Source organism: Dermochelys coriacea, chromosome 15, assembly GCF_009764565.3.
Source record: "Dermochelys coriacea isolate rDerCor1 chromosome 15, rDerCor1.pri.v4, whole genome shotgun sequence".
In the NCBI taxonomy this organism is placed as follows: Eukaryota; Metazoa; Chordata; order Testudines; family Dermochelyidae; genus Dermochelys; species Dermochelys coriacea.
Window position 1 is genome coordinate 10,895,868 of NC_050082.1, and position 22,123 is coordinate 10,917,990.

General features: G+C 47.0%; 2 protein-coding genes across 3 annotated transcripts in view; one reads left to right on the forward strand and one right to left on the reverse strand.

The window, feature by feature from the left end:
* LIMK2 (LIM domain kinase 2) overlaps positions 1–3,175 on the forward strand; it is a 43,441-nt gene extending 40,266 nt beyond the window's left edge. For both annotated transcript variants that reach the window (XM_038372711.2, XM_043498004.1), the window contains exon 16: positions 146–3,175. In XM_038372711.2, coding sequence (XP_038228639.1) covers positions 146–302 — 157 coding nt within the window. In that variant the 3' untranslated portion in view covers positions 303–3,175. The remainder of the gene's footprint in view (positions 1–145) is intronic.
* PIK3IP1 (phosphoinositide-3-kinase interacting protein 1) lies at positions 3,083–13,594 on the reverse strand. Its single transcript, XM_038372718.2, has 6 exons — positions 12,625–13,594; positions 11,673–11,789; positions 11,367–11,483; positions 7,249–7,437; positions 7,026–7,104; positions 3,083–4,707 (listed from the first exon to the last, which is right to left on the reverse strand). Exons 1-6 carry the CDS (start codon positions 12,689–12,691, stop codon positions 4,500–4,502), a joined length of 777 nt encoding a protein of 258 aa, XP_038228646.1. The 5' UTR covers positions 12,692–13,594; the 3' UTR covers positions 3,083–4,499.
* Between the last annotated feature and the right edge of the window lie 8,529 nt (positions 13,595–22,123).

The following is a 22,123-nucleotide window of genomic DNA, read 5'->3' on the forward strand; positions in this document are numbered from 1 at the left end:
GTTGCTGTGTCCTCACTTCATGGAGGAGTTTTTTTTGCTGTTCTCTTCCTTTCCCCATCACTGTCCCAGGACTTAGTCTGCTGCTGTCCTACTGATCATCTCTCAAGATTTGCTCCCCACTCACCTGTCTTATCACTCTTTCTAGGCCCCCGTTTTCAAAGCTGGAGGATTCCTTTGAAGCCCTCTCTCTGTACCTGGGAGAACTGGGCATCCCCCTCCCTTCCGAGCTGGAGGAGCTGGACCACAATGTGACAATGCAGTATGGGCTGAGCCGTGACAAGCTACCTGAAAACACAACCTAGGCGGCCCATCCTGTGATCCGTGCTACTCTTCATGGGATCCCCTATGAGTGGTGTGGAGGGGAGATGTATTTCAGCCACCTACAGGGCATTCAAAGGGCACCAACTGCATAGTTGGTGCATCACCTCTCCCTCCTGCATGAAACTAAACCGCCATGTCTGTTTGATCTCCTGGGTTCACTGTAGATTTATGGCATATTTTGCAAGTGAAAAAGGCTGTTTCCTGCCTGCGGCACCAAAGAGAGCTGCTCACCACAAAGGGAAAAACACAATTCTCTGGGGCCTGTCTGGCCTTGTATCACTGTGGTGCCTTAGAACTTGACATGTGACTGTAAGCTGTGAAATAATCCTGGCCTATCTGCCAGGAAGGGAATCACTATAGGAACTCATCTTTGTTAGGAACTGCTTTCCTGGAATCACTTGTCCCTGACTTTTTAGTGACTGCGCTCTCCTTGGAAGACCTGGAATACACTAGAACTGGGAAAACCAGGCACCTGGCAAAGGACTCAATCAGGGACACCATTGCTTTTCTACATGTAAAGGGGGGAGTTCCCAAGCTGCCTAGGGGTTGGGAACTTGGCCCCCTAGTTGGGGGTGGGAGCAGCTCTAGGAACTGCATGGAGCTCGAACAAAATGGTTGTGGTATCATGTCTGTGGGTAGCCTGTGTCCTGGTTAATGTAGTTCCACCCACCCGGGCCCTGTTCAGAAACACTACAGCCAGTGAAAACCTGGCCTTTGCTCATCCTTCTCATGTGAATGAGGCTGTGATCCGAGTCCAGAGGGTAAGAATGGGGAGACTGAATGGCTCTCAGGTATGCTTTTAACTCTACAAACACCTTCAGCTATGAATCCACACAACCAGTCCCCCAGGCTGGAACCTCAGATCAGACAAGAGGACACAAGTCTGAATGCCCAGAACTGCACCAGCACTCTGATCCTGATGTGCTGTATAAATGGGAGACTTGTCCCCCAAGAGCTTGTGCCTGGTTCTGGGCATTTGGTCTGGTGCAGTGAGAACGTGCTTTATAACGGTGGCAGAATATACCTTGTGGAGAGCTGAATAGCTCCAGGCTGAAGCATGTGGCTTGGACTAGGTGAGTGTTTGAGATGGATAACCCTCATGAGTGGAAGGAATTTGAGGGCACACTAAAACCGTTACTCAAGGACAGATGCTGGTGAATTTGGAGTCTCAGGAGTATTTGTAATTCAGTAGCTATTACTGCCCTTCTCCAGCAAGACCTGCACTGGAGGGGAGTCCTATGAGTGGCTCTGCTGCTCAGTTATCTGTTCTGGAGCCTGACACACAACTTGGTCTCATTCTCCAAATGGAATCCTTCTCCTGTCATCCCTCTCTTCCCACCATGCATGGTGAGGGAAGGAGGCAGCATATTCACTGGGGCATTAGAGGGAAATGTTGGAGGAAGGAAATCGCTTCCCCAGTAATATGTGGCTGGTGTTAGCCAGTCAGAGGCTGGCTGCTAAGTCCACTTTGAGTTCCATGCCCTCTTGGTAAAACTGGATTCAGTCTCTGCTCTCCTTTGCAGCCCTATAATCTAATAGTGAGGAATGTTTGTTCCTCTATTCCTAAGGAGTTGGGAATGTGTGAAAGCCTGGCCATAGAAATTACATGGGACCAGCCCTCATGTCTGTCTTAAGTTGGTTGTGTTTAATTTGTGTGGTGGTGGTTTTAGAAATAAGTCCTGTACTGTGAGCCGGTGTGGGAGTTGCCAGTTGGGTTTGGTGGATTCAGGCTTCTGATTGTTACAGGACTTTCTTCCTACTACTTAGTAGGATGGGGAAACTCAAGGGAGGGTGACCTGGGATGATGTGTGGGTGGAGAGTCTTAACTCAGTGTGATTGCACAGCGCAGTGTGTGTTTGACTAAATTAAAAGCAATAAATATATCCTAGGGATGTAAGGCTGTTTGTTTGCTTTTGGAGCTTATCAAAAACATGAGGCTGCCACAGTGCATCACCCGGGCCATCCAACTGGTAGCTGTAGACTGACTTAACGGGGCAAGGACTTTATAGAAAGATAGGTCAAGCATCAGAGCCTATGTGCAAATCTGCTACAGAACTGCGTTTAGCTAGGGTAGTGGAATAGGTGGCAGTGACAGCAGCTCCTGTCAGGCCTAGCCTTTAAAAATAAAATGTTTGCCAGTTTTGAAATCACCTGAACTCTAGCTGTGCTGCCTGCTCTTAATCCATGCCAGCCAGTGTGACCTCCTGATTATTTATGCCAACCTTTCCAAAGCAAGAGCCAGAGGAACTGAGCTGCCTCCGAGGAGGAAGTAAAGCAGAATCCATTTCCTTCAGAGCAGGAAAGGAATAATTAGATCATCTCTCCCCAGGCCCAGCTCAGTAGTCACATGACTTGTCACCATAGCTTGTTCTGGGCTAGTGAATAGACAGCTGCTTTTTTAGGAATGCTCCGCTCCACTCTGATGCTTGACTTGGCCAGCATGGCCAGAGTCAACATCCCCCACTGTTAGCTATAGGTGAAGGCATGTTCTGCTCTGAATTGCTGAGGAGATTGTGTGTCTTAGATGGAGCTGTAGCTCTGAACAGAGCTAAGGGTGAACTACACTGGTCTTGATTATTCTCTCCTTTCACTGCTTTGCAGTTTGGGGCAGGGGCTTTTCCTTTGAGTAATGCTGTTAGCCTGCTGGTGCAGCTAAATACCCTGAAGGAGCTGAAACATGTTCAGAAAGGCAGGCTGAGTTGTTACTTTTTCTAGCTGTGAGCTGCTGCTTCAATTGAAGCCCACACAGATTTCCACAGAACCTTTTTAAGCTTTTAATACAAGGCAGCACAGTCTGTAACTTTTTATTATGAGGTATTTAAAATATTTACAAAGAAATGGTATTCAAAGACTTCTAAAATTTTTTTTCCCTTTTGACCCATATAAACATTAACACTTAATCTCTGCTCAGTGAGTCCCCTTAACAGAGAGGGGTAGAAAAGGTTATTTGGATGGCTTGAACCCTACTGCAGAGAGGGGGATGTGCATTTCTCTGAATTAGTCCTACACAGATGATGAACTACCCCCCCTCTGAGAAACAAGTGGTTCTTGCTGACACACCTGCCCTAAAATCTTTATCTGAAGGAGCCAGTTTGAATAAACAGCCCCTGCAGCGTGGCCCCTCCTGCAGCCTGTGCAGGGGACACGGAACAGGCTGCACAAGGCCTTGATGTGCCTGTAGCAGGGCAGCTGGCTTGGCCTTTGCTCAAGTGCTCTCCAGTTGCCTTCACCCTAGGACTGGCTTAAACTCTTGTTTGCTGGAAATGCACATTCCTGGGGGAAGCCTGAAAGGAATTCAGAAATGGCTACTATCCCTTTAAGCAGCACAGAGTACATAGCCCTCTCCCTGAAGCTGACTGAGGGGTTGTCTACCTTCCCCCCACTTTTGAAATACTTCTGCTCCTCTCCTGCCCTAGCAGACAGCCTATGGGGCTGCTTTGGAAGCAGGCTCCTGTTGTACCAGCCAAGGAGAGTGGGAATGTGTCCTGGGCACTGGAAGACTTTGCTTTACGAGTATCTTACGATCCCTTAAGTAATGCATTGGGGCTAAACATCTCCCTCCCCTTCGCCCAAAACCTTCTGTCTCCCAGCTGAAGCTAAGCTCTTCACTTGCACATGGTGATGGTTCTCAGTTGATACCTGCCCTCCTCTCAAAGAAATTTGCACAGGACAGCCTTTCTCAAACTAAAATAAAATGTAAAATGACATTCAAAGTCTCTATATAACCCTGCAATAAAGCTCCCACCAGTCCCAATGCTACTGATGCTGTGTCAGCTCAGAAGCTCAAATGAACATAACACTGTACTGGTCAAAAGGGAAGGGAACAGAAAAAAGGATGCTGAGAGTTCCCACTATGTATGGGAGGTTGGGCCAGTGTGGCACATTGCGAGCTTGGGAAACCACTCCCACTCCCCTGCTGCAGTAAGCCCTGGAGATGAGAGGAGTTGCCTGAGGCTGCCACTGCTCCAGTCCCCAAGTGAAACAAGGCCTGCTAGCCACATAATGAAAGGTCACTGTACTGGACTACACTGAACAGCCACCATTTCAGTGCATCTCCAAGTCCTGTCACTTGCTGGAATTCATCAACAAAAAAATACAAATTAACCCCCACTCCCAAAACAAGAGACGAGGGTCTTCGCCTCAATCGTTTCAACCTGTGCCCTCCTGGCCCGAGCTCTTCAGGCACCAGGAGTACCTGCCTGGCCCATGAGAGGTGCATTGCCATCATGTGCCTCCTCTATAGGGGTCTGGTTGGTATGCACCACTATCGTGTTTTCATCCACAAGCTCACAGGCCTGGTTAGTGAAGGCAGAAAGTGGAAGGGTGATGCGCTGCATTTCACGCTCATAAACCTTCTGCTCGTGCTGCTCCTTCAAGTCTTTGCCTCTAGAAAGAAAACGAGAACAGGTGCTCTGAGTGCTACTGCAGTAAGGTCATGCCCTACAAGTGGGCACTCGGGAAAAGGCTACTGCTCCAACAAAAAAATCAGGCCTTCAACATGAATGTGAGGTGTTGGCTTTTTCCCCAAACTCCCAACTACAGTGCTGAAAGCATCTGGCAAACAGAGCTGGGGGTGAGATTTCCAACAGTCCTTGCTTCTGACTGGTTCATCTAGTATTACAATATCATGGAGGTTAAAGCCAGGCCCCTTCTACCTGTCACTGGACTAGAGGCCCGGACAGTAGATAGGGAAACAACACGTGGCAGCACACTGGATTTTAGTTTATGGCTCTGTCTTGAGTCCTTGTAACATGCATGACTGCCGAATTAAAGCAGGAGCTGCCAATGTCTAGAGAAGCCATTAACTGTGAATGGTAGGAAGGGATGCAAGAGCTCTGGGTGGTAGCTGGCACTTGCACAGGTGAGGAGGAGTAAAGATGCTCTTTAGGCACTGAATATCTTCCACAAAGCAAACTGAGTTTATGGCACTGCTCAGAGTTGGTGTGTAATGATCTTATGGGCCTGCTGTGTTCCAAAGAGACTTGCTTCTCCAAACTATCTGCCCTTCACATGACAGCAAGGAAGGTGACAAGTCTTCAGCGTCTGGTGCCAAGAAGTGGCTTTTTTAAAAAATGAGTGACAGTCGTTATTGAACTCTATAGTGAAGGTAACAAGTGCTTTAGTTAATGAGAAACAAACCAGGGTTGTTTTTTTTGTTTTTTTAAAAAAACAAGTGCTACATGCAAAATTTAACTCTAACTGGGAAGCCAATGTACCTGAACATGGCTGGCTGAAAAGGGAAAAAACTGAAGCAGCTAGTGCTGACCCTGCCTGAAGCTTGAACTTGGGCTATTTTGAATTAAGGGAGGGGCTACTAAGAGTCAAGCCTCCCCAAAATCCAAATCTTCTCACAGCAAAGACAGTCCTGGCAGAGCCAAGCCACAATTCAACGGAAGTCTGGTGGATCAGAAATTATATCTCAGACTTGAGCCCTGGAGTAGTCAGCTCCCACTCAAGGGGCTAGAACAACTTCCAGGGTTTACTGCCAGACAGTTCTAGTGCAGTCTAATGTTCTTTCTTCCCTCCACCCCTGCCAGTCCTCTCTATCTACCTTCACTGGCACCCTGAATCGTACGCATTTAGAAAGTGCTAGATTCGTGCTCTAACCTTATGTAACACTGTTCGAGTCTCTGCTGTCCAAGCTTGCTGATACATCTTACGTAAGGACTTGGCTCAGCCTGGGAGGGACTCATTCTGCTTCACTAGGAAAGGTTGGCAGCTAGAGCTACAAGAGTTAAGCTCTAAAGCAGGGATGTGATGATTGCTCGGTGGCTCTAGGATGTCTGTCTGGAATGCTATAGACGAACTGCAGGCCTGATCAGCCTGTCAGGTGCACATGTAACTCTGACTGAACTGAATGGGAGTTGAGTATGTGCAGCTGTCAGGCTAACTCTGCCATGCAATTCAAAGGACAAATTTAGGAAAGGGAAAGAATTATGATTCTACCCTGTTTTCACTCAAATAGATGTAGGCATAAACACCAAAGGGATAGATGGCTTAGACTGCCATGAGTAGGAAAGGGAAGAGTGGGCTCAGCCGAGGGAAGACACAGGATAAAGGGCAGGTTACTGTGGTTTGGGTGTTTGTTTTTAAATACAGCTGTTATTACTGTCCCTGTCACACTGTGTTAGGGCCTAATCCTATGAGGTACTCAACTCCCACTGATTTAACAGAGTAGACAGTGCTCAACCCCACCCATGGTCAGGTGCTTATGACACTCAGATGTGCTGGCAGGTCCATATTGGGGAATCATAGGCAGACTGGCCAATATGTCTACATAACTGCAGCCCTGCCAAGGGCCTCTGAATTGCAATAATGGAATGAAATTCCAGAGCTTAATAAATCTTGTTTCTGAAAAGTTTCACAAGGCAAGTTGTGAAAGCTCCATCACTCAAGACATATAAAACTATACTGTGCAACATCCTGGAGGCTATACTTCAAGGGGAGTGGGCTCTTCCCCTGGCCCTGGGGGAGGGGGGGGGTTACTAAGGGACCTAATACCTCTGTGTTTAAATGAGTTCCATCGAGGCTATGACAAGACCAGATCTCACAGCAGCACCACCACTAATGTATAAGAGCCTACACTTCCCAGAGTCCTGCATGAACTGGGACTTAGGTGTTATCTATAGCAGCTCAGAATTTCCTGACTTTTATAGGCCTGTATCACAGCCACAATGCAAACTCTTGATCCAGAGACTACTTACCTTTTGTAGATGTAGCCCACAACAATGCCAGCTCCAATGGCAATGATTATCACCATCATGATAAAGGCCATCACAGAGCCTATGGAGAAGGAGCAGAAGCGACAAAATTAGGAACAAGGCAGTACCTCAGCCTCTAAATACAGCAGTGGCTTTAGGATTCAGAAGAGAAACATCCTGTTGTAGTCCCACTGAGGAATCTAGAGAATGTTCCTGGAGGTCATACCTAATGTCCCTAAGTCCTTTTTTTCCTTGGAGTTCATCCGGACTCTTTGACTGATCCCAATGACGGGCTGCACAGCAGCTGCCTCGCTCCGGGCTGGTAAAGTATCAGCTGGTTCAAATACCTGGTCTATTTCCTGAGAAACCTCAGCCACAACTGTAGGGACCAGAGTCTTTGTGGAAGAGGTAGCAACTGTTGGGGAAAAAAAATACATTAAAATATTAAAGTGTGTCACCAAAGTTTCATAGCAACACCCATCTTGTGAATGGGGCACAAACCCATCTCAGACCCAGAAACCTGGGACCTGCCTCATCTTATACTGACAAATACTCCCACTCCCCCTTAGATATTACAATGCCTCCGCACAGATGGGAGAAAACACAGATACACTTTTCAGTTCATCTGCTGTTAAAGGTCAAGGGCAACCTAGGTAATTGGCAGAGCAAAGCACCAAAACAGGAGTAGGACTACAGAGGTGAGAACTGAACCCAGAGCATTAATCAAAGGGCCACCAGGTAAATCCATTTTATAGCTCAATATACAGAGGGAAAAAAAACAAACAAACACAATGAACAGAAATAACCAAGCTGATCAATGTCCCCATACTGAACTCTTGCAGGAGCTCCCACTGTTGTTCTATTTCCCTCCTGCCTCAACATTCTTGAGCAGGAAAGGCCTGCGTGGGACTGGTCTATGAAAGAATTTAAGTCCATCACCGCTCTCTTATCGTTTACAGCTTGCTACCAAACAGCCCTTGTGAAAGAGTGAACTGAAGATGATAGCGAAGGGAAGAGGGGGAGCACTCACTTTGGGTTCACCATCTAGTTCAGCTTTCATATTCCTGACAAAAGCTAAAGGGCGTGTCACCTCAGGGCACTGGTAATATAAACCTTTCACATCCTAGCAAAGCATCATCCATGTGGCTCACTAATCTTCATATTCCATTTCATATGACCGCTGTGGAGTAACAAAGGCCATACCAGCAGGATACGCTTCTACTCCCTGTCTAGACTAACCCTAGACAACCCTAGAAAAACTACCTTTTTGGAGGAGACTCCACACTCAATATGCTGCCAAGACTGAAAGCCACCCTCCATAGCATCTTTTCAGAATGCTCCCCCCACACATATGATGGCAATGTTCCTTCCTCTAGGCATTTTTCCTTGGAGCATTTTGTTTCAATACCTCCATAGAGTCTGTGATCATCCAGACTGATCTCCCGTATAACACAGACCATAGGACTTCCTTGAATTAATTTCTCTTTGAACTATAGCATATCTTTTAGAAAAAAAACTATTATGTGATGAGGGCTGAGGGTTGGGTTAGTAACAGGCAGGAGACCACCAGGAAATAAGGGTCCCTCTGCAGAGGGATGTTACTTCACACAGTGTCTTTCAGAAAAGAAAAGCACAGGATCTGGCAGGGACTATTTCTGGGGAAGAGAAAGCACTGGGACAGCCCCTCCCCGGGCAGACATACCACAACAGGGAAGGTGGGTTTAATCTGACAAAAATGGCTGAATCCCTGGCAACTGCACCAATTGCTCAGCATATTGGCTCCCAATCCCAGACAGTTCCCCAGTCCTAGCACTTTTAACTAAAGAGCCATAAATAGGAACATCTGCTCTGCTTTGTCCTTAATGAGAAGCAATCCAAGGGTAGGAGGATTGAGAAGACTGAGGGAGGCAAGAATTCCGATTCCTGCCTGGGGTGGGGGACTACATTCAAGGAGGGATATGCTCTCCTGTAGAACAAAAGGGTGGGTAGAAAGACATGCATGGGGTCTCCTTGAAATCCAAAGCACCTGCAGTCTTCCCAGCTTGATATTGTCTGTAAACTTTATAAGTGTAGCCTATGCTATTATCTAAACAACATATGAAAATACTGAACAGGACTGGACCCAGAATCAATCCCAGCAGGACCCCACTCGATAAACCCTTCCAGCTTGACTGTGAACCACTGATGACTACTCTCTGGGCACAGTTTTTTTAACCAAAACAAATTCTGGAATGAAAGATGGGTGACTCTCAGACAGGAGAGAGAAGAGCAAACAAGCAGATAGTTCAGACAGGTTTCAGAGTAGCAGCCGTGTTAGTCTGTATTCGCAAAAAGAAAAGGAGTACTTGTGGCACCTTAGAGACTAACAAATTTATTAGAGCATAAGCTTTCGTGAGCTACAGCTCACTTCATCGGATGCATTTGGTGGAAAAAACAGAGGAGAGATTTATATACACACACACAGAGAACATGAAACAATGGGTTTATCATACACACTGTAAGGAGAGTGATCACTTAAGATAAGCCATCACCAACAGCAGGGGGGGGAAGGAGGAAAACCTTTCATGGTGACAAGCAGGTAGGCTAATTCCAGCAGTTAACAAGAATATCAGAGGAACAGTGGGGGGTGGGGTGGGAGGGAGAAATACCATGGGGAAATAGTTTTACTTTGTGTAATGACTCATCCATTCCCAGTCTCTATTCAAGCCTAAGTTAATTGTATCCAGTTTGCAAATTAATTCCAATTCAGCAGTCTCTCGTTGGAGTCTGTTTTTGAAGCTTTTTTGTTGAAGTATAGCCACTCTTAGGTCTGTGATCGAGTGACCAGAGAGATTGAAGTGTTCTCCAACTGGTTTTTGAATGTTATAATTCTTGACGTCTGATTTGTGTCCATTCATTCAATCTCTCTGGTCACTCGATCACAGACCTAAGAGTGGCTATACTTCAACAAAAAAGCTTCAAAAACAGACTCCAACGAGAGACTGCTGAATTGGAATTAATTTGCAAACTGGATACAATTAACTTAGGCTTGAATAGAGACTGGGAATGGATGAGTCATTACACAAAGTAAAACTATTTCCCCATGGTATTTCTCCCTCCCACCCCACCCCCCACTGTTCCTCTGATATTCTTGTTAACTGCTGGAATTAGCCTACCTGCTTGTCACCATGAAAGGTTTTCCTCCTTCCCCCCCTGCTGTTGGTGATGGCTTATCTTAAGTGATCACTCTCCTTACAGTGTGTATGATAACCCATTGTTTCATGTTCTCTGTGTGTGTGTATATAAATCTCTCCTCTGTTTTTTCCACCAAATGCATCCGATGAAGTGAGCTGTAGCTCACGAAAGCTTATGCTCTAATAAATTTGTTAGTCTCTAAGGTGCCACAAGTACTCCTTTTCTTTTTGATAGTTCAGACAGGATCAGTGCAGATGTGTTCCGTATTGTGCATGTTCAAACATTTTCACAGAAATAGTCCTAAACAGTAAGTCTCTCACAAGATTATTCTCCACTCTAATACCTCTATCAGGAAGATTTTCCTGGTATTCCAGTTCTTCCCTTTCTTAATTATTCCCCCATCAAACAATTCCTCTCCATACCTGCGGTGGTCAGCCCATCCCCCTATCAATCCCACCCTGTCCATTCTGGATGAAGCTTTACTTGTTTAATCTTTGCCTCCAGCCCCCTGTGGTTTCCGGGGTGCCCCAGCTGTTTGGGAAGCTCCCCACAAGCTGGTGCCTGAGCCCTGACATTCTGCTGCGCTTGGCTCCCTCCAGTTTGTCAACAGCGGAGCTGCCCACCCTGACACGCCTTTCCCTGCAGCGACCTTAGGGCAGGACCACGTGGGACCAGGGGCTGGTGGGGAGGCGGCTGCGCAGAGGCCCTCTCTGGGGCGCGAGACACAGCCCAAGGGGCAGACCCGCACCGGGGAAGGGCCGGGATGACGTCACGGAGGGTGCCTCGGACAGAAAGGGGGACGCCGGCTCGCGCCACGTGCAGGGGGCGGGGCCAGCCCCGCCCGGGGTGGGCGGGGCTACACTGTTTACTCGCCGACCTCTCGCCGCTGGGATGACATCACCCCAAAACAGGAGACCAATGGAAAGCCCCTAGAAGCTTGGCAACAGGGCCGCCCATCCCGCTGCGGCAGGGGTGGGGACTGGCGACTGCGCTCCCTCGTTCCCCCCGCCCCCCGCGCACGTGCCCGGGCCCCGCTGACCCCACGCGGGGAGAGCAGCGGGCACGTGGCCCTGCAGCGGGTGGGGACCCCCGACTGGGGGAGCGGGGCGCGCGCCAGCCCGGGGAAGCGCGCGGGCAGCCCTGCGCCACGGGAGCCGGAACCCCGCTCACCTGGGCAGGGGGCGATGTCGCAGCGGCTCCGCTCCGGGGTGCCGGCCTCGCCGCTCACGTAGCACCAGGGGGCCGCGTCGCCGTCGGGGTTCCGGCAGCTGCTGTGATCCTCGGAGACTGGGGGCCGGGAAAGGCGGTTACTCCGCTGCAGGGGCGGGGCTTGGACCCCCCCTCCCCAGCACGCACAGGAGCGGGGGTGCGCGCGTGTGTGTGACCATAACACAACCGAGGACCTGTTTGCCGCCCCCCTCCCCCCCCGCCGCAATAAAACCCAACCACCGCCGAGTAGGACCCGAGCGCACCCACCTGCAAGCGGCACGGAGCCGGAGTTTCTCTGCACCGCCAGCCAGTTCAAGCAGGGGACACCGCCCGTGGCGAACTCTCGGCTGCCCCGGTAGGAAACTCCATTGCCACGGACGCACTCTGGAGAGGACGAGAGACCCCCCACAGGCCCTGAAACCGCCTGCACACTTTGTAACCAACAGCAGCAGCCCCCACGCTGCATCCGTCTTCTCGCCCCTGCCCTCAACGCAGCTTTAAAACATCAAAGCACCGAGCAGCCTCCCTGGCGCCATGACATTTCCGATTTAAATAGGGGCGAACAAACTCAATTCTACAAGGGGGCAGAAGGGCTGTCCGCGCCGCCAAGCCACTCTGACAAGGGGTGCTGGTGCCACGGGATTTTAGACTTTTCAAACTGCCCAGGAGGGGAGGTTCGGGCAACCAGCTCCTCTGATCTTCAAACGGGCATATAAAATAAGTCCTGTCCCCTTGAGTGCAGGAGACTGGACGAATGACCCTCTCGAGGCCCCTACCCAGTGCTGTGAATAAAGGGTAAAAGAGACGTGACCTATCTCCAGACGCAGGGACAGTGGGGTGCTGAAAGTGGAAACCACAGATTTGGTGGTTATTACAACTTCAGGCCAGGGAGAGCAGCCGCACCCTCGTTCCAGCACCCCTGGGAAGGGGTTTCACAGGGAAAGGCGGCGGGGGGGTGGAGATGCTTCCCTACCAATGTCATCCCCTGGCAGAGAAAGGAGGATTTTCAGGAGGCTGAGATTTGTCTTTGTTCCTGGTAACAAAGATGGAGCTCGGAGTCCCTCTCTCCGAAACCATACGGAATAAGACACCCCCCCACACACACACACCCCATACCAGGGCAATGCGGGCTCCTTCGCCTGCCCCCCAGCTCGGTGAGCTCGCGGGAGGTGGGTACCTGTGTGTGGCGTGGGGGGGTTCTCAGGGCTTTCGCTCTCACCTTCGGTGGCAGACGGTACAGTCAGCAGCGCGGTGCTGAGAAGCAAAGCTTGCACCCAGTCCAGCATCCTTGCTCCAATCCGTGCACAAGCAAAGGCTGAAGAACTAGCCGTGGAAGTCTCGGCAATCTGCGAACGCTGCTCACTTGCTCGCTCCGCTTTTGCCTCGGCCCCTGCTTTGCAGCTGGCAGATCTGCCCTTGTTATTTTTTTCTTGTGGTAAACAGCCTCGGCTCAAGCTCCCTGCACTCACTGCAGCGAAGGCTCCTCCTTTCCAGAGCCTAAACAGGCAGCGAGAGAGAGAGAGAGAGAGAGAGAAACAGCCGCAGCGGAGAGCGTGGCGGAGGGGGGCAGGCGCCTGAGGGGCTGCTGTTCCCGACCCCTGGGTCTGGGAGTTTCCAGGATTCAGTAATATAAAGGGTGAAATAGAAGCTCTAAGGCAAACTCCGGCAACCTGGGCTTTCACTGACCTCCGAGGGCTTTGCACGGCTCTGGGATCGGCGAGGGGCGCCCAGGAACCAGTTACAGCCGGAGTTAAATCGCACTTAACCCCTCCGTCTCTGTGGCGCGCGGACACGCGTAGTGGAGCCGGTTCAACTCCTTCGGCCCACGGCCGGGCGGGGGAGGGGGGAGGCTCGCTTCTGCTCTGCGGCTCCCCTCGCAACCCTCTCACCCTCTGCTGCAGTCTCTTCAGGGATAGTCATCCCCAGGCCCACACCCACAGACACACCAAGGAATACACACCCCCTTCAGAGATGGAGAGAGGGGCAGGGCCTGAAGTGAACTTGCCCCCCTTTAAGGTAGTCTCGTTTCAGCCCCTCCATCCAAACTTTGTATATTATACAAGATTCATGTTCCAAGAGGGCTGGAGAGAGCGTTCTTGGGAGTCCAGCAGTGGCGCTCCCTGATCTGTCTGCAAAAGACACTATTGTAATGGCAGGACCTTCCTCTTCCCACCTTCACAATGAATCCCTCTGTGCCACTAGGCACCCAGGGAGGGAATTAGGTAAACTTGATTTCCTGTTTCAGAGTAGCAGCCGTGTTAGTCTGTATCCATAAAAAGAAAAGGAGACTTGTGGCACCTTAGAGACTAACCAATTTATTAGAGCATAAGTTTTCCTGAGCTGCAGCTCACTTCAGCAGGTTTTCCATTGGATGCATCCGATGAAGTGAACTGTAGCTCACGAAAGCTTATGCTCAAATAAATTTGTTCGTCTCTAAGGTGCCACAAGTCCTCCTTTTCTTTTTGATTTCCTGTGTGACAAAGCATGTTATGAACCAACACTAACAGTATTTTTCTGTTAGATGTTTTTTGCTGGTCTACTGGATTGATTGGTATCCATGTGATGATAGCCACAGAAGGGTCCTACAAGAGTAGTGTCATGGAAGTGGGGGTTTGAAGAAAAATATTCTAAAGTGAAGAAAGGTGGATGTTATTCTATTCAGGTCTGATACAGCAGTGCTGTGGTATCTGAGGGAAGGATACTTGCAAAGTAGAAATAAAAATATTTTTGCAGAAGAGTTGGCAGGAAATCTGGTAGGATTCATCTGTATATTGAAAGTGGGGTGCATGTGTTTGCCTGTCTCAGCTTCTTCCTACAGCCTTGAAATCAGTGAAAGAACATGTCTGCACAATGTGGTAGAGATAGACCCAGGTTGGCACCTTTTAGACAAGATCCTGAGCTTAATCATGTGCAATTAATTTGTAGATTAGAAACAAATTTGAGCTGCTGGAGTTGATGAAGGTGTTTATAGCTACAATAGCTTGTTATACCAAAAATATTTACCTTATTCTAACAGCTCAAAGAGGGAGAAAAAAAATCGTTTGTTTCACAAATGCAGCTTCCCTATTTTCATCTACAGAATGGGTCACAGGCTCAATTTTACACACGCACGTGTGATTCCTTCCAGTCTCTACCAATCTGGATTCTTGGCCTCCATATTCATGACATCTTTGGTTTTCCCAAGGCTCCTAATCCTGCCCTCTTTAGTCTGGATATGAGGAGGAATTTCTCTTTTGTAAATTTACACAGGGGGGATGGCCAATGAAGGGCTCCCTATTTACCTGTAACTACCAAGGTACACCCTTATTTCCTAATTTGGGTTCCTCTGAGCTTGCCATAGTAAGCAGGAGATCCCAAACGGTTTCACTAAACGTGGTGGCACTCACTAATATACAGGCTATGCTTTCACCTCAAGGACATCAATTCCTATAGCTTCTCTGCTTTTCTTTATTTAATCCCACATCATTTAGAATCTGGTGGCTCTGCTCCTAGCTTTCTGGAGAAATGTTCACAGCAGAATAAGAGGTGAAAACTCCCTGAAAAATACTGTTAGTGTTGGTTCCATTGCAGGAATTCTATCAAAATAATGCAGTCTTCGAGAGCAATTTCAGACAATAGGTTTAAAATAGTTATTTCTATTTTTAAATATGTAGGAGGCACTCAGATACTGTGATGAGGGTAACCATATAAGTGCCTAGATTGACAGACTGTTGTTTCCTATTTTAGACAAATGAAAAACAATCAGCTAAAATATTCAGCCCTTCTGGATGGCAGAAAGTCTCTAAAAAGGTCTAGGGAGGAAGGATGGGCTTGTGGTTAAGGCACAAGACTGAATACAAGGTTCTATTTCTGGCTATGCCACAGACCTTGTGTGAGACCTTCGGCACTCCACTCTCTCCTCTGTGCTTCATTTTCACTTTCTAGAAAAATAGGGGATGATAATCATGATTTCCTACCTTAGAGGGATGTTGAGAAGATCAATGCTTATAAAATGTTTTAAAATCATCACATGGAAGCTGCTAAAAGAGTGAAAAGTATTTTTGCGCCAGAAGGCTACATGGCCTAATGGCTAATGGGTGACTGGGCATCCAGCAAGCGTATATTCTACTGGTTCTCCACATGATCTTGGTCAAGTTAAGTTTCCTGGGGTTTCAGTTTCATCACTTGTAAAATGGGTATATTAGTACTCACCCACCCTTAAAGGACTTTGACATCATTGGTGAAGGAAGCTGTGTAAGTACTGGTTCCCACTAGCTGAAATGTCTACTCTGTTTAAATGCTTTATGTTTTACTGTGGGCCCAGACTCTTGCTGAGCCAGATTCTAAGGTCTTATTTCTGGCAGCTCTTTCACTGAAGTCTGTGGAAATTTTGACTAAGGCTATAAGATCAGGCCCTCTGTCTCTTATGAGTCTTGAAAAAAGATTTTAAGGGCAAAATTCTGCCCAGACTAAAGCTGATGGGAAGTACATATAGGGATCCAACGGTAGAATTTAGCCATAGCTGTTCGCAGAGGGTAAAACCGTTGTTAAATCAAATTGATTTATTTTAGCTCATCCCATGAGATAAAGTAAAGCTTCATAGCCATCTACCCAAGAGGCCCCTCCTTACCCTCAAACTGATCCAGGAACTGCAGGGCTGGTGAGCATCTGTGGAAACAAAACTCAAATTTTTCCAATCCTCCCTCCTGTTATATCAGGGTACGAGCTGTGCTTCTTATCCCACACAACTAAGTTCGCTCAAAGCTTTATGAACTTCCAGTCGAATCATGGAGTCTATGAGGGACTCAAAAGCTGTCACTTTACCAGCAAAGCAAAATAGCCTTTTCCACCTGTCTGACTTGTACACATTTCTTTTTTCCTTTTATCTCCAGTTTTTCTGGGGTGCCAGAGCAGATTTAGGCCCTGCAATTTGACAGAGCAAAGTCTAATGAGATGCCATGGCACACCAGGTGGAGACACAAGGGAATTAAAGGCTGTGCCTGCTCATTAGGAATGGGTGGAATCTATTTGTTCTGTTCTTACAGTTGAGAGTTTCTGTTATTTTCTAGAGACTTTATTTGAAAGTCTTTATTTCCACTGATTACTGGATGGATACCTCTGTGCTATATCCATGGCACTTCTCAGTCAAGGATCTTAAAGCACTTCACAGAAGTACATAGGTATGCCATTTTACAGATAGGAAAATGGGGAGAGAGAGAGAGAGGTTATGTGATTTTCTCAAGTTTGCATTGTGAATCACTGATCTAGGTTCTGTTCACAGCTCTGTCTTGTGCTCAGTTTGGTGCTTTAACCACTACACAATACTGCCTTCCATTGATATACCTGTATCCCCAAATGCAAACAGTGTCTGTTCAGGCTGATACTATGGCATTTACCTTATAGTAGCAGACCAGACTGTCACAGATGTCTTCTCCTTCCAGGCTGTCCCTTTGGTTTTCTTTGTTCTCCTTCTTCACCTGTGGAAAAACTTAATGAAGTTTAAAGAAAAGAAATATTCCAGGGTAGTTAAGCACTGGAATAAATTGCCTATGAAGGTTGTGGAATCTGTCATTAGAGATTTTTAAGAGCAGGTTAGATAAACACCTGTCACAGATGATCTAGATAATACTTAGTCCTACCTCGAGTGCAGGGGACTGGATGAGAAGACCTCTCGAGGTCCCGTCCAGTCCTATAATTGTATGAAAATAACAGTTAAGCTTACTTGCCACACAGGGTGCTGTGAGAAGGAAGCAATGTTTGTAAAGGGCCCAGAAGACAGAAGGCAACAAGTATACTAAGTACTTACACTCCAATAAAATACAGATAATTCTGCAAACCATTCCTACTCCCAGCTCAATCATAAAACAATGTCATGGTTTCTCACCTAACAAAGTCATCCTTACAAGATGCTCCAGGGGACAGAAATAAATTTCAGTACGTTATTTCTGGCTTTCAAAAATGATGAGTAGGAGTCAATCACAAGGACTGGGACAAGGGGACTCCGACTAAACATGGAGTTTATGAAGTTGTGGGCCATTGTGCAGCAGCAGAATTACAAGACAGAGAGATTTCAGAGTAGCAGCCGTGTTAGTCTGTATTCGCAAAAAGAAAAGGAGTACTTGTGGCACCTTAGAGACTAACAAATTTAATAGAGCATAAGCTTTCGTGAGCTACAGCTCACTTCATCAAATGCATCCGATGAAGTGAGCTGTAGCTCACGAAAGCTTATGCTCTATTAAATTTGTTAGTCTCTAAGGTGCCACAAGTACTCCTTTTCTTTTTGCGAAGACAGAGAGAGAAAGCATGCATTACAGGTAGGGTGACCAGATGTCCCAATTTTACAGGGACAGTCCCAATTTTTGGGTCTTTTTCTTATATAGGCTCCTATTACCCCCCCCACCCCCATCCCGATTTTTCACACTTGCTGTCTGGTCACCCTAATTACAGGTCAGAGGGGAGAGAGGGAGTGTAAGTTCTGACTCCATTACTGAATCTCCCTGCTGGCATGTTAAAGAAAAGGCTCTCCCCTCCCCCCTCCAATCCAAGAGCAGGAGCTACTGCCAAGTAAGTGCCAGCCAGAGCCTCCAGGACTAACAAGGAAGTCAGCAGGAGCAAAACAACCTGGTGTGATATCTGAACTGGTTTGGACAGGTTCAGAGAGTTTGCTCTACTTATTCAGAGAGCCTTCACTGATGAGTTTTCTGCATGGTATATAATGAAAGGGTAGAGGCTTTAGCAGTGTAATCTGGGTCCTGTGGTTCAGAGGAGGACAAAACAGCCTCTGTGGGTGACTGCAGGGCTTGAAGGGGGAGTTATATTCTTCCATCACAAAGGGGTCAGTGCTGAATGCCTTCTGCTCTTGCTGGCTACATATGGTGTCAGGACACAACCCCCAGCATGATAGAACCCTTCAGACAGCAAAATCTTTCTATTGTGGCCTCTTTTGTGATAATCTGTAAAGCATTTTGCCGTGATACTAATCAGGACCACTCCTTATCACTAAAGCAAGCAAGCAAACCAGAGTTATTTGTATTCATGCTGGTCTGACTATTTTGTAACAGACTCAACTTAGATTACTGTTGTCCTTGTCAGAACTCCCCCTTCTGGTTTCTGGGCCAGGCACACTGAAATAACAAAACTGCTCGGATTACATAACCTGTTGTTTTTACTTGGTATGTGTCATGACAGGATATCACCAAACCCTTGCTGTGTTATTAGGCACAAGGCACAGCTGTCTGAGGAGGGGATGATTTGCCAGCCTAGGCTATGCCTCACACTTATCCTGTCTCTCTGCAGTTAAAGTGTGCTACTGCTGGAAAAACAGAGCATGTCTCTTTAAGGGTGGAGGAGAAATGCCTCTGGGAGGAAGGCAGCATGGTTTTAGTAGGGAGGCACTGTGATACAAGGGGTGAAAACATGGGCCTTGAAGTCAAGAGCTCAAGATTTATGAATGTTAATTTTTTAGATCCAGTTTTCCCCACATACACCCCATTAGCTTACCATTTAGGGATCTCCTCAACAATGAAACTAAAGGTTAGAAATGCTTTTCACTTTTTTTTCCTTTTTTTTTTTTTTTTTAATTTAAAGGAATTGTTCTCATATTTCCTCCTTCTCGTCTGCTGTTTAGTGTCTTCTTATATGGAGATACTTACCTCATATTTTAAAGGCTGGTGCTGTGATATCTGGGTCCTGGGGAGCGCTTAGGCCTCTCCTGGTGCCCTTTTTGATTAACCAATCCAAATGTAATACTAACAGTTTCACTTCTGTAGTGACACCTGGTTCATTGCAAGCCTAGTAGTCAGACAAATTTTTTTCCTTCGACTTCAGACTTGGATCTCTTCTGCAGCCTTCCTTACATGCCAAGTGATTCTGCTAATTATCAAGCAGCAGCAGGTACAGATGCAAAATTGTAATCTGAACAATAGTTTCGCAAGGAATCTCGTAGAATTGCTAGTTGTTTGATTACTTGATGCAGGTAAAATTCTACCGCTTGTAAAGTCTTCCTTGCTATGTTAACTTCAGACAATATACAATGCCACACCACTAAGCGGCACAGAAATTTGAAAGTAAGCATTTGTCCAGCAATGGATGGTGCTTCTGCATGAGATTTGGTTCCAGAGGTACCAACCGGTGTTGCATTATCAGCTATCATACACTTCTCCAGCTTAATACTTCATGGCTCTTACTGCTTCAACTCTGCTTTCCCATCTTCTTTCAGGCAGTTGTTTCACTGTAATACCCGAGTGTCCAGTGTGTTTCAAAGCAATATCCCATTGACAAACGGATTGAAAATAAATGAAAATAGCCTAAATGACCGCCAAAAGGTTCACTCCTTAAGTATAGCAGCATTGCTCAGTACCAGGCTGATAGAATGGGTGCTACAGGGCACAAAACTGTTCAAGAGAAATTCACGCATCTGTCTATGCACTCCACTAGTCTTTCCTTTCAGGTTAGCTCCATTGTCATAGCGTTGCCCTCTCACATCTGCAAGAGGCAGTCCCATTTTATTTAACTTCTGGAGAAGAACTTCTGTCATGCCTGTACCACTTGAATCATCCAGTTTCACAAATACTAAGAAGAATTCCTGTATTTTAACGTTTACACCCTGTTTTCCAGATATTGTGGAAATAAATCTTACAATCACAGCCACGTTTACTGCTTGGCTATTATCCAGTGTGCAACCAAGGATGACTAAGGAATATTTTGATTCCTTCACCATGGAGAAGATTTTGCCTCTGATTTCTGATGCCAAAAGGTCAGTTAGCTTGTTCTAAATGTTTTTTTTTCCAATGTAATGAAGACGGGATTATTTGACGTCTTTCATAATGCCATCAGACAGGACCATCAACTCCAATAGTTTTAGGAAGTTTCCATTACCTGGTTCCTACAGCCTGTCTGAATGGTCCCAAAGAGCCAAATTCAAAACAGCAAGCGTCCAAGTAAGAGCAACAAGTCTATGCAGAATATCCTGTTCAGTTTATACACTAAGTAAATACTGATTATTTTGATCAACTATTACAGTTTAATCTCTCCTGCAGTCCATTCCACATCTGAATGATTAAATGTGATCAAGAGATTTTTCATGACTGCTGAGAGTGGCAGATAACATTTTTCCAGTCTCAGATGCCATTGCTTGCCAGTTTGGATTTGAAATTCAAAGTAAAGATCTTGCAACAAAGGCAAAATACGTTATCACTGCTACCCCACCTCAGCCTGCACCTGGAGCCTTGGCCTAACCTTGCACCACGCTGCTGTCCCCCCCCCCCACTTGTCCCTCCAAATGCACCACCCCCACCTGACCCCCCCCAGCAATCCCTGCACCCACCAGTCTGCCCCTCAGGCCTTTCCAGCAGAGCTCCTTGCCCATACACTGGCAGCACTGCCAGCGACATGGTGGAGTTAAAGCAGTGGCTGCCGTGCAAGTCCAGGGCAGCGGCCAGGGACGGCCCAGGCAGCAGGGCCGACAGTAGGAGCACCAGGCGTGGACTGGGATCAACAGGGAGCTGAATGGATTGCTGCACTTGGGGTGCCACCACCTGATCTGCAGCCACAGTCTTCCCTGGCAGTCCCTCCCAGCTTCATCCCCCACGGCTGTTGCCTCTCTGCTGCCCTAGTCTTGTCCTTGCAGAAAGGCAAATGTCTCCGGTTTTCCTCAACTGTGCACATCACAGACATGTGGAGACAGCACATTTTATAACTCCTACAATATATAAAACCTCTCTGCAGCCACTGCAAACATGCAGAAGCCAGCCCGGGAAGAATGAGAGCACTTCCCACTGCAGTTCTGGTTTTGAGTTTAATTGAATCATAGAAATGTAGGGTTGGAAGGGACCTCAGAAAGTCATGAAGTCCAGCCCCCTGCGCTGAGGCAGGACTGAGTAAACCTAGACCATCCCTGACAGGTATTTGTCTAATCTGTTCTTAAAAACCTTCAGTGATGGGGATTCCACAGCCTCCCGTGGAAGCCTGTTCCAATGCTTCCCAGCTTTTCTAGTTAGGAAGTTTTTTCTAATTTCTAACCTACATTTCCCTTGCTGCAGATTAAGCTCATTCGTTCTTCTCCCAGCTCCAGTGGACATGGAGAACAGTTGCTCACCACCCTTTTTTTAAACAGCCCTTCGTGTATTTATCAGGGCCCCCCGCAATAGTAAACACGCCCATTTTTTTTTTTTTTTTTTTTTTTTTAAAAACCTTTACTCATAGGTCAGGTTTTCTAAACATTTTATCGTTGCTGTTGTTCTCCTCTGGACTGTCTCCAATTTATCTGTGTCCTTCCTAGAGTGGGGCACCCAGAACTGAACACAGTACTCCAGCTGAGGCCTCATCACTGCCGAGTAGAGCAGGACTATTACTTCCCAAGTCTTACATACAACAGTCCTGTTAATACACCCCAGAATATTAGACTCTTTTGCAAACGTGTCACATTGTTGACTCATACTCAATTTGTGTTTCACTATAACACTCAGATGCTTTTCAGCAGCACTATCACCCGGGCAATTATTCCCCATTTTGAAGCTGTACATTTGATTTTTCCTCCCAAGTGAAGTACTTTGCGCTTGTGTTTATTGAATTTCATCTTGTTGACTTGAGACGAGTTCTCCTATTTGTCACAGTAGTGTTAAATTCTTAATCCTGTCTTCCAAAGTGCTCACAACCCCTCCCAGCCTTGTGTCATCTGCAAATTTTGTAAATCCATTCTCCACTCCAGTATCCAAGTCATTAATGAAAATACTGAATAT